Below are 18,520 nucleotides of genomic sequence, written 5' to 3'. Positions count from 1 at the left end.
ATCTGTGATAGGGCAACAAAATCAAGATCTAAACATTTTTCCTCCCATTAGGTAATGTTAGAACCTTGATTTTCCAGAATCCATCTCCTTTATGGTCCATGTTAGAATTCATTAGTATTAAGACATTAGTTCTTGGTAGTAATTTTAAAAGGTCAACTTAAGGAAAGGTGATAGCAGGCCTACTGCTTTTTGTCATTAGCTTTCCTGTAAAGTGGTAGTAAGGGTTATCTTTTTTCTTATTTTACTCATTAACTGGAAGCCTCTGACTGTCTAGAACAGTGATCTCGGACCACTGGTGGTCCGTGAGGTCTGAAAGGTTGGCGACCGCTGGTTTAAGAAAACCTTTGGAGCAGTGGTCACCAATCGGTGGTCCCCGCGAGGTCCGAAAGGTTGGTGGCCGCTGGTCTAGTATTTCTGTTTGAAAATTATTGCTGAGAAATTTGGATCTTAGCACTATAATTTTTGCTAACCTTTTGGACCAATTTAAGGAAAGAGCATGTTAAAAACTCTGTACAAAGGACTAAATACATATGTGAGGGCAAGTAGAAGCAATCAACACAAGATGTTGTAAAAACCGTGACAGCGTTACTGAAATGATTTGGGTTCAGGCTCCTGCTCTTTTATAAGTCACTTAACTTTGTTGACCCTCTTTCCTAAAAGGAGGTAATGGTTATATCTATCATACTTGGTTCACTGGGTCATTATATTTCATACTAGAGGCCTGATGTACAAATTCGTGCACAGGTGGGGTCCCTCGGGTGGCCTGCGGGGTGGCCTGATGCCGCCTCCTCACCCGCTTCACCATCCCACCTGTGGAGCGATTGATTGGGGCTCCCCCTCCTGCCCCCCCACCCGGCTCTCAATGCCTGGGAGCCGGGCGGAGGTTACACCCCCTGCTGCTGTCTGCGGGGCAATTGGTGGGGCGATTGGGGCCCCGCTCCCACCCGCCTTGGCCTGGTGCCGCCAGCTCACCTGCTGCACCATCCCACCACAGTCCCGCTCTCGTCGGGGCCCATTGGGGCTGGCAGCGCCTCCACTGCCACCTGCTGCCAGTGCCACATCATTGACGCCCGCCATGTTCTGCCTGCCCCCTGGTGGTCAGCGCATGTCATAGGGAGCGGTTGAACTCCCAGTAGAGGGGACAATTTACATGTTAGGCTTCTATTATATAGGACTAGAGGCCCGATGCATGAAATTCGTGCAAGGGGCTCAGCCCTCATAACCACAGCGGCTTGCCTCAGCCCTTGCAGCCGTGGTGGCTTGCCTTGGCCCTCGCAGCCCTAGCTGCGTCCAGAAGGTCGTCAGGAAGGACGTCCAGGAGGATGTCCGGAAGGTTGTTCGGCTGTCCGGAAGGTTGTTCGGCTGTCCAGTCTAATTAGCATATTACGCTTTTATTATTATAAATATGTGAATGGGCTTTGAAAACTGAGCTTGATACAAATGCAGTGGGGACATATAATTTGATTAACTTATTTGGATGATTAAGTGCACTTCCTTTTTAAAAAAAATATTTTTATTGATTTCAGAGAGGAAGGGAGAGGAAGGGAGAGAGAGAGAGGAACAACAGTGATGAGAGGGAATCATTGATCAGCTGCCTCCTGCACACCCCCTACTGGAGATTGAGCCCGCAACCTGGGAATGTGCCCTGACTGGGAATTGAACTGTGGCCACCTGGTTCATAGGTTGATGCTCAACCACTGAGCCAAACCGGCTAGGGCTAGGTGCACTTCTTGTTAGAAGAGAAAGATTTGAGGGAGATTCTTTGGGCCATTATTTAACTTTTGGTTCAGAGAATAAATATATATGCAAAGTGCTTTTCATTTGGGGGGGGGGAAATCCCATAACTGTTGTTCCCCATTATAATAATTTATACTGACCAAGTAAAAAATTAATTTTGAAAGGGTAATTTTCAAAGTTAATTTTGTAAGGTAATGTTGATTATGGGTAGTGACTCTTTCAAATGAATTCTTAGTGATTTGATGTTTAGCTGCAGATATTGAACCTGCTTATCTTGATTTCAGACAGAGGACCCCAGTAAGTGCAGTCCTCGATTTTGGGAGGAGCTCTTCCTCATGAAGGTAAGACTTGGTGGCATCTGTGGATTTTCCTGGTAACTGAGATTGCCTTCTCATGTGTTCTAGGCACTGCACTAAAAGTGAACTCAGGTTCTTATCGTTTCCTTGGTAGGTGAATTTAGATTACCTAGAAGGCAAACTGGAATCTCTTGATGGTGAGGAGTTAATGAAGATCAAGGACAACATTAATTGCTTATTTCAACACTGCATCCAGGCTCTAGGAGAGGAACATCCAATTCGAGTTGTCAATGCATTGCAGGTACAAGGCTGGGAGACTGGGAAGTCTTGTTTGATAGGACAAAGGAATTGTAACACATCTGTTGAGACCTGAGGAACTTAGAATTGCCCTTACGTGTGAGATTTTCTTTTTTCTTTACTTCTTTAAGTAATGAAACATCTATATCATGTTTGTTCAGTCATCTTCCTGGTTAAACAAATTGATGCATATAGTAGTAATCTTGTCCATTTGTATAATTTGATCTAGTGTCAAGACAGATTGTTTGACAGAATTCTTATTATTACTTGAGGAAAGGAAGAAATAGAGAGGAAACTGAGGCAAGTTTACTTAGTCTATAGCAAAAATCAGAGGAGATTTTTTTGTTATAATCCTCACCTGAGGATATTTTTTCCATTGATTTTTTTTTTTTTTTTTTTTTTTTTTTTTTTTTTTTTTTTTTTAAGAGAGAGTGGAATGGAGAGAGGGAGGGAGGAGAGAGAGATAGAAACATTGATGTGAGAGAGACACATCTATTGGTTGCCTCCCACATGTGGGACTGGGGAACGAACCTGCAACCCAGGTATGTGCCCTTGACCGGGAATTGAACCCGAGACCCTTCAGTGCACGGTTGATGCTCTAACCACTTAGAAACACGGCCAGAGCAGAGGAGATTCTTAATACAGTATTTTCTCACTAGGTCAGGAGTTCATAATCTGAGGTTTCAGAGGGTCCTTGACTCCCTGAAGTTATATGTAGTATTTTATAGGCGTATGTATAATCTTTCTGGAGAGAGGGCTTTCTTTCATCAGATTCTCAAAAGGGTCTGTAACTCTGAAAGCATTAAGAATCATTGTTCTTAATGCTAAGTGGCATGATCAAGAGGAAGATTCATTGAATAATTATTTCTTAGATGACTGTTATGTGCTAACTATTGGACTTGTGGGGATACATTTTAGACTTCCAGAAGGCAAAGACTTTGATAGTTTCATTCAAAACGTTGTTCCTAATGTGTAGAACAGTGCCTGGCAAATAGCACTCTATAAGTAAATTTTTACTGAATGAATGATGGGCAGTTTCTAAAGTTTATTATCTAGTACCTCCAAGGGTAGCCAATCTAGGGCTGAGTATTAGGTTAGTGATTGATAGATTTAGAGCAGTGATAGACAGACAGCATAAAGGATTTTATTGGAAGTTTTGGTTGATTTGGTTTTAAGTTTCTGACTTACTAGTCAGATCACTTTGTGAGCCCGTTTTCTCATCTGTAGAATGTAGAAATTACTTCTTGAACTGATGCTCCAGAAAGAAGGACTATGTTTATCCTGTAGCTTTGTTAACCTTTGGCACAATAAATTCCACAGTTGTAAGGGCTCATTGAAAGTTGAAAAGTGTACTTTCCATGATTGCTTGGGGGCATGAATTGTAAACTGTTTTTAGTTTGGTGGAAATAAATTGACATTAAACCACTTGGTGACCAATTAAAATATAGTACATTATTGTAATAGCTGATACTTAATGAACTTTAACAACATTCAAGATACTATTATTGGAGCTTTAACAAAGTTGTAGGGACTATTCTAAGTGCCTTATGGTATTAATTCACATAGTTCTCACAACATTCGTATGAGATGGGTGCTATTGTTATTTCCATTTTATAGATGAGAAAAGAGATTTAGACTCACACAGCTAATAAGTAGTGGAATGTAAATAATTTAAGATTTGAAGCAATTGGTTATTATCATATAGGGACTTATCATATAGGGACTTAAATAACTTCTAGTTATTAAAAATAATTATTAAAAATGATAAACTATAATGTAAATACTAAAATTAATTTTAATAAAGGAAACTTTCATCAATCCCATGATACAAACTCAAAAACTTTTTTTATTTTTGAATATCACCTTCCAGTCTTTGTCTCCACTGCAATTTTAAAAAAGAGGATGGCTGTAAAGCAACAGAAAAAGAAGATAAAAATAGTTTTAGTTGCTGTTCCTCTTTTGATTTCTGGATTTTGCACATATGAAGACTCAGACTGAGTTTTGGGACTCAAGAGTTAGAGCACTTGAATGTCAGTGCCAGGAGGAGGTTCTGAGGTTGCAATGTGAGGCTACAGTTCCAGTGCCCTTCGTTTTGAGACTTCCTCTCCAGAATTCTTTCTCTCATCTCTGCAGACGTTGTGTGCACTCATTCGAGGAGTACATCAAAAGAATAAGTCTACCTCTGGGTTTGACATTATCAACATGCTGATGGGCTTTGACAAGGCGGAGCTGTGCATGAAGGTGAGGCATAAGCTGCAGCTGTGCCTGTATATGGCTGCTTCTGACAGCTGTTCATGGGTACCATCTGCAGACAGTTAGATGTACTAGAACAGCGGTTGCCAACCGGTGGTCCGCAGACCACTGGTGGTCCGTGAGGTCCGAAAGGTTGGTGACCGCTGTACTAGAAGATTTGGACTCAAATAGATATAGATGACTGAATTTGGCCTTGAATTTGGATGTTTTTATTTTACAGATTTGGTTTATCTGAATAAAGGAAAATTTGAAATTCAGATTTGAATTGAGGCATTCTTTCTCTGCAGGATAATGACTGAGCAGCTTTTTTATGATTTATATCATCTGATCATACAGTTTTAAAAACATGTATGAACTTAAATAAAATGTCACTAAATATACAAGGGTAACTTTAGTTCTAAACTTTAAGCTTCCTTTTTTATTTTATTTTATTAAATATATTTTTATTAATTTCAGAGAGGAAGGGCGAGGGAGAGAGAGAGATAGAAACATCAATGATGAGAGAGAATCATTGATTGACTGCCTCTTGCATGCCCCACACTGGGGATCGAGCCCACAATCTGGGCATGTGTCCTGATCTGGAATTGAACCATGACCTCTTAGTTCATGTGTTGATGCTCAACCACTTAGCCACACCAGCCAGGCTATTAAAAAAACATATCTCTCTGTGTGTGTGTGTGTATGTGTATATATATATATGTGTGTATATATATATGTTTGTTAATCCTCACCTGAGGATATTTTCCCATTGATTTTTAGAGAGAGTGGAGGGGGGTGGGTGAGACAGAGAGAAAAGGACATCGGTGTGAGAGAGACACATTGATTGGTTGTCTCCCTGGGGTGGGCATCAAGCCTGCAATCAAGGTATGTGCCCTTGACCAGAATTGAACCTGTGACCCTTCAGTCTATGGGCTGACATTCTATCCATTGAGCCAAACCAGCTAGGGCTATAAAAATATATTAAGCCCTAACGGCGTGGCTGAATGGTTGTGTTCACCTGTGGACCAGGGAGATCATGGATCGATTCCCGGTCAGAGCAAATGCCCAGGTTGTGGGCTTGATACCCAGTGGGGCATGCAGGAGGCAGCCAATCAATGATTCTCTCTCATCATTGATGTTTCTATTTCTCCTTCTCCCTTCCTTTCTGAAATCAATAAAAATATATTAAAAAATACATTAAAAAATCTGTGTGCCAAAGAATCCTTATAGTGATTAGACAATTTTTAAAACTTATGGATAGACAATTATGACTACACAAAATTTACTACCTGGAGTCATTTTTGTTGTTTTGTTAATTCTCACCTGTAGATATTTTTTTGCATTGATTTTTAGAGAGAGTAGAAGGGAGGTGGGGGAGAGAGAGAGAAAGAGGGAGAGAGAAACATCAATGTGAGAGAGACATATTGATTGGTTGTCTCCCACATGCACTCTGACCGGTCCGGGGGTCTAACCTGCAACTCAGGCATGTGCCCTCAACCGGGTATCAAATCTGAGACGCTTCGGTTTGATGGTCAACACTCTAACCGCTGAGCAATACCAGCTAGAGCTGGAGTCATTTTTTAATTCTAGCCTATACAGTTCATGTATATATCATAATAAAATCCCATATTTCTCTTTCATCCTCATTCTAACTACTGCCCATATGCTACTGATTATTAAGTCTCTAACTTTAGCTTTAACATCCCTTCATGAGTCTCAGAATTGTATATGTACTCTGTAAGCACTTGTTGAATATACCCACTCCCTAAATATCTCTTGCTAAACATATTTAAAATGGAACTCATTGTTTTCCCTATATCTCTTTTTCCTCATTCATTCCCTATCAGAATAGAAGTACCTGTCTTAACGGTACCTAAAGCCAAAAACCTAGGAGTCATCCTTTAGTCTGTTCTCTCTCTCATTTTTCATATCCAAATGATCACCAGGTTCAGCTAATTTTACCTCAGCTCATATTTCTCATACCTTCCCCCCCCCCTCCCGTTACCAGTGTCCCCATTATCTCTCACTTGAACCATTGCAGTGATGTCTTTATACATTCTTTTGACAAACATTTGTTGGGCTTCTGTGTGTCAGGCACTGGGGATACAGAGACAAATAAGACATGGCAACTATTTTCAGAAAACTGATAGGTTAGTCCTCATTTGTCTCCATTCCTTCAGGCTTACCATCTTTAAATCTGTCATTCTCATTGACACCAGAGGTATTGTATCTTACACTCAATTTTTTCTGCTTAATACCCTTTATTAGTTTCCTATCACTAACAGAATAGAGACCAAACTCTTAGTTAGCCTTATAAAACTTTCAAGACCTGCTCCCTATTTATTTCTCTAGTCTCATCTTTCATCACTGTGCCTCACTCATTATACTTCCATAATAACAAACTACTTGTATTCGAAGTTCATATTCAGAGCTGTTTCATTCCTCATTGTCTTTGATCATGCTAATGCCTGTCGAATTCCTTTCCTCCTCAAGTTTTAATTAATTCCTACTGATTTTTCAAAATACAACCCTCCCTTGAGGAGTCCTGGTATATCAAATTATACTACAAAGCCACTCTAATCAAAACAGCTTGATATTTGTTATTTTTAATTTAATTTATTTTATTGTTAGCTTATTTGTTTTTTTTAGTTTATATACTTATTATTTAATTTACCCATCTATAATAATAAAAGGGTAATAAGCTAATTAGACCGGACGTCCGGCTGGAGGGAAGCAGCTCGGGTCCTGGGTGCCTGCTAGCGGCTGGAGCGAAGGCCGGGTCCTGGGTGCCAGAGGGAAGCCGGTGCTGGCAGCGGGGGGAAGGAAGGCCTGCTCTTGCACGAATTTTCGTGCATCGGGCCTCTAGTTTTTAAATAATTATTAAATATTTTAAAAATGTACTTCATTCTAAAATAAAAGTTTATATGAGGATGATAGGCTATAAACATTTATTTGGTAGAATAGTGAATTCTATTATTCTATGCTGTTGTTACTAAAGCATTTTCCTAAAAATAGGTAGACTTAGAAGTCTTCCTTTTCTTTGTCTAATTTTGCAAGGGCCTCAGGGGGTGATATGCTTGCTTCCTTGTGTGTTATTCACATTACTCTGTGTAACATAACCCAGAATTGGACAAAGACACAGTGTAGATATTACTTGATATGGTTTAACACTTAACCGTTCTCTTTCTCAGAACTTGATGGAGAGTTTGGATTCATTGCTTTGTGCAGAAGGTTCTGAAAGTCTGAAGAGTTTATGCCTGAAACTTCTCCTTTGCCTAGTGACTGTAAGTCACTCATCTATATTTCTTTGTCAAGGGTATTAGTTAACAGCAGGGGCAAGCTTATTTGAATATTTGAGCCCAAAGTTAGAGAGGAAAAGAGAAAAATAAATTATGTACTGGGGCATTACATCACTCTGTTGTGTCTGAATGTATAGGAGGAAGTTGTATGGTCTTTTGTTTCCTGAAAGTTGCTCTTTGGAGCAACTGCTATCATTTTAACCTGCAGGATATGTGATATTTGTTACTTTAAAGGTACCACTCCTGGAGAACTACTCTCTTCTGCATGATCAGCTTTGCCCTTCTCATCAGGTCTCATTTGGAAACAGTTTTTGTAATTCTGAATATTTTTATTTATTCTGACTTAGATTTTCTAGCATGAAGCTGGCCTGTACCTTCTAGTGGGAGGAGGGCAAGGTATTGTTCATTTACTTCAGGTGGTTCCCTTCCTTGCCACTACTCAAAGACTTCTGGATCATAAACTTCTTCCTGTGCATTTGAGGATTGAAATCCAAGAAACTGTTAAGCAAATGCTTGTGTGAGGGTATGAGAGAAACAATGAGAGGTTAAAAAATTTAGGGAGTTTTAATTTCCTAATTTCCTATCCGTCTAGTGTCTGTTTTAGTCTATGTCTGTTTAGGCTATCGTGGCTTTGGGGGAGCTTTAAAAAAGGTCCAGTAAGTATCTAGTAGAATGTTTTAACATTTCTGTTTCTCTTAGATGCTAGCAAAGGAGATATATATGCAATATCAGAGTATCTCAGGGTAGTCTTTAAAAAGCCCTTTATTGCACTCAGGTGACAGATAACATCAGCCAGAACACTATCCTGGAGTATGTAATGATCAACAGCATATTTGAAGCAATTTTACAGGTTGGTCAATTTCCTTGTCACCTTTTTCTCTTTTGGGTAAACTACCTCCTCAAATCTTCTCTGTCTGCATTCCTAGGAACTAGGAATTAGCACTATCACACATTTCTGGTTCTTATTACAGATACTCTCCCACCCCCCAAGTCGTAGGGAGCATGGGTATGATGCTGTAGTCCTCTTGGCTTTGTTGGTGAACTACAGAAAATATGAGGTAAGTGGCTTCTTTAATCAATAGTTGTTATCTTCCTATAATCTTCCTACATGTGGCTACTTCTAGAAGACTTTGCTTAATGTGGAAGACATGCTCTTGGTAAATGATATATGGATTTATTTTGATAAGCCAAATTCTAAAAACCCTATATTAAATGCATGGGGCAGATGATGTAGCTTTTAAAAGGAATTCTGTAGTGCAACTTCTAATGAAGTGAGTAAATATCCCTTAATATAGTGGTTTCCAGACCCAGCTTATCATTAGGATCGCCTAGGAACTTTTAAAAAAGAAGAAATGTCCAGGTTTTACTCTTAACACACAGAATCAGAATCTCTTGGGGGTGGGACCAGGGAATCTTTTTTTTTAAGCTTCCCTATTGAATATGATGATTAGCCAGGATTGGAAACACTGACCTTATGCATCTGTTTTGAAAGATTGGACTTTCATATGTTGGATTTACTTAATGCAATCCACTTATAAAAGTATCACTGTTGGTCTGGGAATTCTTTCTGATTTTGTTTTTAATCCTCACCTGAGGAGTGAGGATATTTTTTCCATTGATTTTTAGAGAGAGTAGAAGAGAGGGGAGAGGGGATGAGAGAGAGAAAGAAAAAAAACATTGACTTGAGAGAGACATAGCTATTGGTCGCCTCCCGCTCCAAGCCCTGATCTAAGCTGGGGATTGAACCTGAAACTGAGATACGCACCCTTGACCAGGAATGAACCTGTGACTCTTGGGTCCGTGGACCAACACTCTAACCACTGAGCAAAATCAGCCAGGGTTGTTTCTCATTTTAATGGAAATTTAGACAGAGCCTTATTCATATTAATTCTGGAGTTCTTTTTGCCCCTGAATTAATTGGGGACAGATTTATAGGTTTTTGAGATGAAGAGCAGAACTCAGAGTTTTACTTGGATTGATTGATGTGTCTACTTGATTCCCCTCAAAAGACAGAAAATGCCGCTTAGGGAAGACCAGGGGCCTTACTGGGGATAATTTCGGACTAATAAGGAGCATTTAGCCTTCAATCCTGGATACTAGGAGTACTTTATTTTATTTATTTTTTTTAAAATATATTTTATTAATTTTTTACAGAGAGGAAGGGAGAGGGATAGAGAGCTAGAAACATTGATGAGAGAGAAACATCGATCAGCTGCCTCCTGCACACCCCCTATTGGGGATGTGCTTGCAACCAAGGTACATGCCCTTGACCGGAATCGAACCTGGGACCCTTCAGTCCACAGGCCGACGCTCTATCCACTGAGCCAAGCCAGCCAGGGCATTAGGAGTACTTTATTAAACCCAGAAGTCAGGAAGTGCATTGAGGGAACCTGACTTTCTTCACTTAATAAGTAGCAATGCTATGAGAAGTGGGCCAGCTGGAGGGAGGATTATCATTTCTGAACTTCCGGATCTTCGCTTAGTGATATTTGATAAGATTCCTAGTCAGGTCAACAATGATGAGTAACAACATCTGGAGGGATATGGAAGAAGGGAAGGCCATGAGAAAGGAACACTTAAAGAGGAACTGGAATATGTGGACCAGTGTTAATGTCTTATAAATCCCAGGAGCTGATCGCTTTCATTGTCTTGGAGGAATTGACGGATGGTGTTTAAAGTGATTAATAAATATGTAATTTATCATCAAAACCTGTTTTACTGGTGATCTGGAGGGGTTGGCATGGCAGCCATTTTGATCTCTGTCATGTATAATAGCCTCTGGGACCTTATTACAACAGCAAGAAAAATAGCTGAGGAAAAATGCTGAAGATAGTTAAAGAGAGTTGAGTTATATGTGATAGGAAAGCACCATCATCAGTAATGAGTATTTTTGGAACATTCTGCTGGATGCAGGCCACTCTGAGGCAGTGGCTTGGCTTTTCTGAATGTGAACTGAAAGCTGGCTCAGCCCAGTAGGGCTCTCTGAAATGTCAGCCTGAAAAATTGGGCATGGCCAAGGAACTGGAGGAAATCATATTTCTGGAGCGAGGCATGCATCTAGTCTGTCAGAAGCCCCAGAAGAATTAATATACTAGGCAAGGTCAAGCTGGTGGGCATAATTTATCTGGGCTTTGCAGCTTTTGATATAAGTCACTCACCAGAAACCATCAAGGAAGCCTGGTGACCAGGGAGGAGTCAGGTTTTTGAAGAAACATGAGGAATTCCAGATGAATGTAGCAAAACCAAAAGTTGGTGAAATTTTATACAAGCTAGTATGAGAGGTATGTGCTGTGGAGAACCAATTCCATGATCAATGCAGTAATTTGTGACCTTTCTAGAAAGGTGCAGAGGGCACCAGAGAGGCTGGGTGCCCAGCTAAACACAGAGAAAGCAAATAAGGTGTTGGACTTAAGGAATGGAAGTAATAGAAAAGATAGAAAAGATGTCATGTAGTAAATGTAAAAGATAGTTCTTCCTCACCTCAAGTAATGCATTCCATTTTAGTCATTTTATTTAAAGAGATAGAGGAGGCAATAACAACAAAAAAGGCCTAAAGTGCAATGAAAAATGGTAAGAATGGAATGGTTTAGATCAAATAAAGGCAGGACTCTATGAGAGTAACCTCATGATGCCTCACTGAGTTTGTAATTCTGTTTTGTAGCTGAAAAGTAGATTGCCTCCAGTTTTAAAACATGACCAGCACAACAGGTACATAGTGCTAAGGAGAATCAGTGTCTGGAGAATAGAATTTTTCACAGCATTAATATCCTGGCCTTCTAGGTTGGCCACATCTGAGATGAAGTGACTTGCCCATTGAACATGACATTTTCCAGAAATTACAAAATTGTTTATTATGTCCAATTGGAAGGTCCAATTGGAAGTTCGTTCTCCCTCTCTCTCTCTCTTTCTTTCTCTCTCTCTCTCTCTTCCTTTCCTAAAGAGCTTCCTTCAAATGTGATAAAAATGTCAAAGGAGAAAAAATATGGTTACCAATCATTGAGCCCTTACCATATGCCAGATACTATGCTAAGGATTTTACATGTCTTACTTCATTTAAGTCTCATAGCAACTCCAAGGAAGAAAATATAATTCCCATTTTACAGATGAGGAAATTGAGCTTCTGTTAATTGGTGTGCTTAACTTATTACAGTTAATAAATAGAGGAGCTAGAACTCAAACCCTTGCTTTTAGCCACCTGGCCTTTCCCCCACTGCTGCAAAAGCACAGACTCTTCTTGGTAATGAGATGATCCTTATTGCCGGTATCAGTGTACTTTTTGGAAGGTGAGTGGCTAGGACTTTCAAAAATTATGCTAAGAAACCGGTCTTTTTCTTCTGGTGGTGTTCTAATCATGGTGGCATTGCTAGGTCAGCCTATTGGTGATTTTTTTTTTTTAAGCATCCACTTGCATTGGATCTTATCTGAAATCTGTAGCACCGGCAGAATTTGACTGTTGGTTACAGGAAGACATGTTGAGAGCTTTCCTCTGTTACATCAAGTAACAAATGAAATGGGTTTTACCTTCTTGAGTTGTGTTGCAGAAAACCTTATAAACATTTGGCTATTAAGAAAGCAAAGCTGTCTCTCCATTCCCAACTGACATTCGAAAGATGCCCTCAGAAACTTGACTAAATAAGGTCTTTGTGGGGGGTTAGCCTTTTAGTTGGGTTTCTAAGTTTTTCTGTAATGAGTTTTCTTGGTTGCTGTAAAAACCGCCAATCTGAGAACTATTGTTCCTTGCTTGCCTTGGGTTAGAATTGGTGCCTGATCTACATGAGATCTTTCCTCACATCCCATGGGTGGGATGTTTTCAAGGTGAGCAGGTCATTGGTTCTCATCTCACCAGTAGGAGATGGCCCAACTGCTTAATGAGTTTAAATATATGTTCATTTCCATATGCTGCCCAGCTGAGATTGGGTCTGGAAAAACTCAGGAAATCTTCCAATGCTATAAGTGATGGGACAATCATTAAATCCCAGTGTCCTGACCAGATTGTAGTTTGGGTAATTACATCCTTTTTTTTTTCCAGTTCCCCTGCAGTGTTATTTGGGTATCAGATCCACAAATGGCCTCTCTGGCTGTTAAGCAGCTGCCACTTTCCACCCCCCAGGTGGCTTTGTTTTACGGGTGGGTGAATCAGTCCTTGCATAGCGTTTGTGGAATGGTTAGGGAGCCTTTGGGATCAGAATGTAAGTTAGCAACTTACAAATTTGTGCCTTATGGCAAAGAAGCTTTTATGTCCCCCAAAAGACAGTTGTCCCTATGGACTCAGTAAATTATTGGCAGGATAGGACAGAGTGAGTTTTGTGGAGTGTTCACTTACTTTTTAGAAACAAATATGAAGGAAAGATGGTAGAAGTGCCAGACATAGGCCTGAGCTAATTCAGCCCAGAGGAAAATGCAGGTAGAACAGAATTTGTGTGTGTGCATGTGTGTGCAGATGTATGCATGTATATGCATGTGTGTGCTTGGTGAATGCCCATGCACATTGAGAGATTTACTGGAAATGGGGGAGTTAGCTTATAAGATGGGCTTGGGTCTGGGTAGTAGGAGCATTGCTGTAGAGAGAGGGCCTGATACCTGCATTTTTATTAACACCTTATTAAATAGTGGGTTTTTAAGTAGGTCACAGTCACCTTGAGTCTCTTCTCTTCTTTAACAGTCTGTGAATCCTTATATTGTGAAGCTGTCTATTGTGGATGACGAGGCCACGCTCAATGTGAGTATCTGGATCTTTGTGTATTGTTTTAATTGCTTGCATTCAATAAACTTACTTGCAGTGGATATTTAGAGAGCAGAGGGCTTTTGTGTTAATTTCATCTGGCTATAAAGAGGGACTTTGTGTTTCTTTTTAGAGCATTAGTGCAGCTATCGTATTGTATTCTATTTTCTCATCATGGAAGGAAGATTTGAAGGGACATTTGCTTGCTAATCATGATGAAATGGTTGGTTATATTTCATGTTATAGTGTGCTGAGGTTGACTATCCTACAAAGTCCAGTAAGTTACATTTCCAAGAATAAGAAGGCTTAAATGATATATCAAAATACTATGCTGGCCCTAACTGGTTTGGCTCAGTGGATAGAGCGACGGCCTGCGGACTGAAGGGTCCCAGGTTCGATTCCAGTCAAGGGCATGTACCTTGGTTTCGTGCGGGAGGCAGCTGATCGATGTGTCTCTCTCATCGATGTTTCTGACTCTCTATCTCTCTCCCTTTCTCTCTGTATTCCTCTCTCTTCCTCTCTGTAAAATATCAATAAAATATATTAAAAAATACTATGCTGTACATTTTGAATAGCTTACAATTTCATATGTCAGTTATACCTCAAGAAAGCTGGGGGAAAAAAGAGGCTTAAGTGATTAAACGATCAGAAATTCCTTTTTGTACAACTAGCCAGATGGTATTTATAGATTGACTTGGTGAAGCCGAAACATGGATAATGGTATATATCTGTTGCAGTATGTCCTTGAAAGTTTGGGAAATAACATCTGATCTCTGAACATAGGGAGGAGGAAGATGACCAGGTGTCTGGCTTTATTCTCTTTCCATCTTGCCCTCTTCATTTTTCTAATTTCCCTTATGAATAGAAGTACCCATTATTCATCTTGTGGCCTTAATTGATCTTTGTGTTGTGTTTAATAGATTCTAGAGGGAAAGTTGATAAGTCACTTTAATTTTTATTAGATCTTCTCATACTCCTGTGGCTTGAAGAGTGGCTTGTTTAGAGACATATGAGATTTTTTTGTTTGAAGCTTCTAATTCAGTTTTCTCTTTTGAAGTGAAAATGATCCCAGTGAAATTGCCCGTGATCTGAGCTGGTCTGTTTTACCCCGTTACTCTTTTAAGTAACAGCAAGATAATTAGATCAGAGAAATCTCTCCAAAGAGGTTCCTTTTATTTATTTATTTATTTATTTATTTATTTATTTATTTATTTATTATTTTTTATCAGCACAGAGGTCTTTTTTATTTTTTCCCACTTATCATGCCATGAATTCATAGGGAATGGGTTCCAGCAGCTCAGGCTCCTTTCCATTGGTTCTCACAAAGTGTGTTTCTCTGGGTGGAGCAGGCTGACGCTTCAGTTGAACCCAAGTACCTTTCTCTTTGGCTTCCTTCTTTTTCTGATCATTTTCCTTCACACGTTTCAGGAAGCTATCTTGGCTTTTAGAGTGCTTAATATGTTCAATATGTACATTAATTCTCTTGGCAAGAATCTTGCCCTTAACTTGCTTGTTCACAGTAATGCCCACTGCATGCTGGGTGACATTGTAGACTCCCAGTTTTGCCATGGTAACATTTGTGGGGCATTCCTTTTTGAACAATGCACATTCCCTCGATGTCCACAATATCACTGTCTTGTAGATTCATTTATGTGGCCAAAGGAACAACTCCATGTTTTCTAAAAGGCCTAGAGAGCACATAGCAGGTGCCTCTCCTCTTTCCCTCTGTGTTAGTCATTTTGGTGAACTACTGGAAGGTGGCAGTTCCGGCCGAAAGGTGAGGTTCTTTTTTTTTTTTTTTTAATGTTTTTATTGATTTTTTAGAGAGAGGGGAAAGGAGAGGGATAAAGAGATAGAAACATCGATGAGAGAGAAACATCGATGAGAGAGAAACATTGATTGGCTGCCTCCTACATGCCCCCTACTGGGATGGAGCCCACAACCCAGGCATGTACTCTGACCGGGAATTGAACTGGTGACTTCTTGGTTCATGGGTCAATGCCCAACCACTTAGCCACCCCAGCTGGGCCAAAGAAGTTGCTTTTGATGCTTTGGCAATGCCTCTCAGAATTTCTGTCCTTGTTGCCTACTTTCAGGTAGAACTTCTTGGTCTTGGACCATGATGGTGTAATTAGTGTTTTCCCTGGCCTAATCATAGCATCACTGCCAGCCCCTTATTTCACCTGTGCTGTCTTTTTTCTTTCTAGGGAATGGGGCTTGTGATTGCTCAGGCTTTATCTGAGTACAACAGGTAAGTCTACCTTTCCAGGAGAGAAGGGAAACAGGTTTGTTAGAGTTCTTGGGTGAACTTGCCTTACCTATGCTATAAGTATTCAGAGGTACAGCTGCTGGCAGATGTGTTTGCTCTAGCTTGGCTGGATGGCTTTAGCAGGGGTTGTTTGTAACACCAAGGGAGAAGCCATCAGGTTAGTGTCCATTGTTTCTTTAAACAATTAGGCACATTCTTTGCAGCTTTTAGTATTTTATCTCAGAGCATTTTAACTGGTATTTCAGCCACAAGCAGGCTCTTCCATTTAGCTCAGTATATCACACAAATATAATTTTCTATGTAAAAAAGGTTGTGAAACACTGCTTTTTTTGTATGCTTCAAAATATGAATAACAGGAGAAAACATTGAATTAGGTTTCCAGATGCTTCTTTTTCATCAACTGCAACTGCAGTTTCCTGGAGTCCCTTTCTCTTTTGTGGGCTCACTTCAGTGATGCTTGCTTTTCCTCCTGCTGTGGATGGAGAAGTATCTGATATTCAGTGAATGGGAACCAGAAGAGTCTCCAATCTTCACAAGGGCCAGGCAGGATCTTTCTTGCTTCTTTCCATACTTTCCTCATACACAATTGGGTGTTGGAATTTAAAATCTGTCCCATCTCCACAAATAGTTTAGCTTACAGATTACTTCCGTTCTCTTCCTTTAAAAACAAACGTGATTTTCACTATTACAGCCTTGAAGTAATTTCACTGTCACACTTTTCAAGTAATAGTCTGTTTGGGAAATAACTGGATCAGCCATATGTTAGAGTAGTTTCACACTTTTGCAGCTTGCTTTCTAAGTCTCTACCAAAGTAGCCAGGCATTTTGGTACACACTACCTCAAGAGCAGATGGGTGCCTTTTAGCTTGCAGGAGAAACTGCAGTGACTAGATTGTCATAGTGCGTTTATTTTCTGGAGTCAGTGAATTCTATGAGTGTCCTGCTTTGATTACCTAGAATGCTAAGGACAAAGACATACTTGATAAATAATACTAAAGTTGAATTTAGTTATTTTTCTTTAGGCAGTATAAAGACAAGGAAGAAGAACACCAGAGCGGTTTTTTCTCTGCTTTAACAAATATGGTAAGTCCTACTAATTTTTTCTCTACCATTCAGAAATGTAAGAGGTCTGTAGGGGTAGACAAATCTGGACTCAGAAGTTTGAGGTGATGGCATGATGAGGGGAGTGAGAGGGCTACTCAGAACAGATTATTTTGAGAGCTGTATCTCTTAGTGATTTCCAAACTGAAGTAAGGAGAAAGAAGAGCTTCGATTTCGCTGAGATAGATTTTTTCAAATTAATTAATTTAGTTTTTAAGGCTACAATAAAGTTACATATTAAGCCAGACTTCTGCTTTCTAAAGAGTTGGCTTTGTTTGAAGACCAACCCTATGGAACATAGAATAGGAGGGTTTAGATCCGAATAGAACCCTGAGTGCTCCTTGGCTGTGTGCTGTGGCCACTTGTTTCCTCGTAGCTGTTCCTGGAGTCGAGGGATTGGTGCTGTGGATCTGAGCCACCCGCCTAAAGGCTTAATGGGCTGAGAGGTCCATGGTCTAGGGAAGTTACTGGTCTACTTTACAAGACTGCTGAGCAAGGTTTCTCAACTTCGGCATCATAGGCATTTTGGGCCAGATAATCTGTGACTAATTTTTAAGAGATAAATCTAGCAAGTCTTAGACTCTAGGCAGATTCAGAAAGTCTCCTTGGGCATTAGTAGTCAAATAATCAGCCCTAGTGCAAGACAATTAAAAATATTTTTTTTATATTGATTGATTTTAGAGAGAGAAGGAAACATAGTTTGTGGTCCACTTATTTATGTTTCATTGATGATCTTTCTTTTTTTTTTTTTTAAATTTTTATTGTTGAAAGTATTACATAGATCCTCCTTTTCCCCCCATTGGTTGATTTTATAATGTGCCTTGCCTGTGGGTCAAACCCACAACCTTGGCATATCGGGATGATGCTCTAACCAACTGAGCTAGCTGGTCAAGGACTAGAGCAAGATAGTTTTGAGTTCATTGCAAGAAACAGTCATCCCTCTACCCCCCAAAAGTCAATCCTCCCCACCCCAAATGCCTATGCCCTTCTTCTTTCTTAGAGTCTACTCTCAGGAAGGACTTGATAAGCTCTTTAACTCTGAAACATCAATAACTAAAGTCTCTCAGAGGTCAGAGCAGTAAGGGTGCTGTATTGGTGTTTGGTTAAATGACTTAGATATAATTATATTGCTCTCAAGGATCTTTGCCATTTAGTCAAGAAGAAAAAGTTTTGTAACAAACAAATGAAACTCCAGCTGCATAGTTTTGTATTGTACATCAGTAAACAGGTGGAACAGTATTTTTAGAGGGATGGGCATCTTTCTCGATGCTTCTAACCATATTGGAGGCAACATTTACTTATTTGGCTGCCCTCCCTAGGACACACTCTAAAAATTTTGTGATCTGATAGATGGACCATGGATTTCACATAGACAGTTTTGGTCTGAAATTCAATTATTCCCCGGAAGATGGCTCTATGTTGGATGAAATTAGCCTACTTTCTGTGATGTTCTTTATGAATTAGTTTTTAAAAAATGTATTTTTATTGATTTCAAAGAGGAAGGGAGAGGGAGAGAGGGATAGAAACATCAATGATGAGAGAGAATCATTGATTGGCTGCCTCCTGCA

The 18,520-nt window shown here is 39.9% G+C and overlaps 1 protein-coding gene and 1 pseudogene across 3 annotated transcripts in view; one reads left to right on the top strand and one right to left on the bottom strand.

Moving 5' to 3' along the window:
- CUNH10orf76 (chromosome unknown C10orf76 homolog) overlaps window positions 1-18,520 on the top strand; it is a 143,704-nt gene that overhangs the window by 13,337 nt on the left and 111,847 nt on the right. For 2 of the 3 annotated variants that reach the window (XM_006095871.3, XM_006095872.3), the window contains exons 3-11: window positions 2,022-2,078; window positions 2,188-2,334; window positions 4,464-4,571; window positions 7,754-7,846; window positions 8,637-8,711; window positions 8,833-8,919; window positions 13,524-13,580; window positions 15,791-15,834; window positions 16,874-16,934. In XM_006095871.3, coding sequence (XP_006095933.1) covers window positions 2,022-2,078; window positions 2,188-2,334; window positions 4,464-4,571; window positions 7,754-7,846; window positions 8,637-8,711; window positions 8,833-8,919; window positions 13,524-13,580; window positions 15,791-15,834; window positions 16,874-16,934 — 729 coding nt within the window. The remainder of the gene's footprint in view (window positions 1-2,021; window positions 2,079-2,187; window positions 2,335-4,463; window positions 4,572-7,753; window positions 7,847-8,636; window positions 8,712-8,832; window positions 8,920-13,523; window positions 13,581-15,790; window positions 15,835-16,873; window positions 16,935-18,520) is intronic. The other variant, XM_023759817.1, reaches the window with a different exon arrangement.
- Window positions 14,830-15,324, bottom strand: LOC106698320 (annotated as a pseudogene).

Source organism: Myotis lucifugus, unplaced genomic scaffold (genome assembly GCF_000147115.1).
Source record: "Myotis lucifugus unplaced genomic scaffold, Myoluc2.0 scaffold_162, whole genome shotgun sequence".
Taxonomy (NCBI): Eukaryota; Metazoa; Chordata; class Mammalia; order Chiroptera; family Vespertilionidae; genus Myotis; species Myotis lucifugus.
Note: the sequence above shows the minus strand (reverse complement) of the source record. Positions and strands in the feature narration are given on the sequence as shown.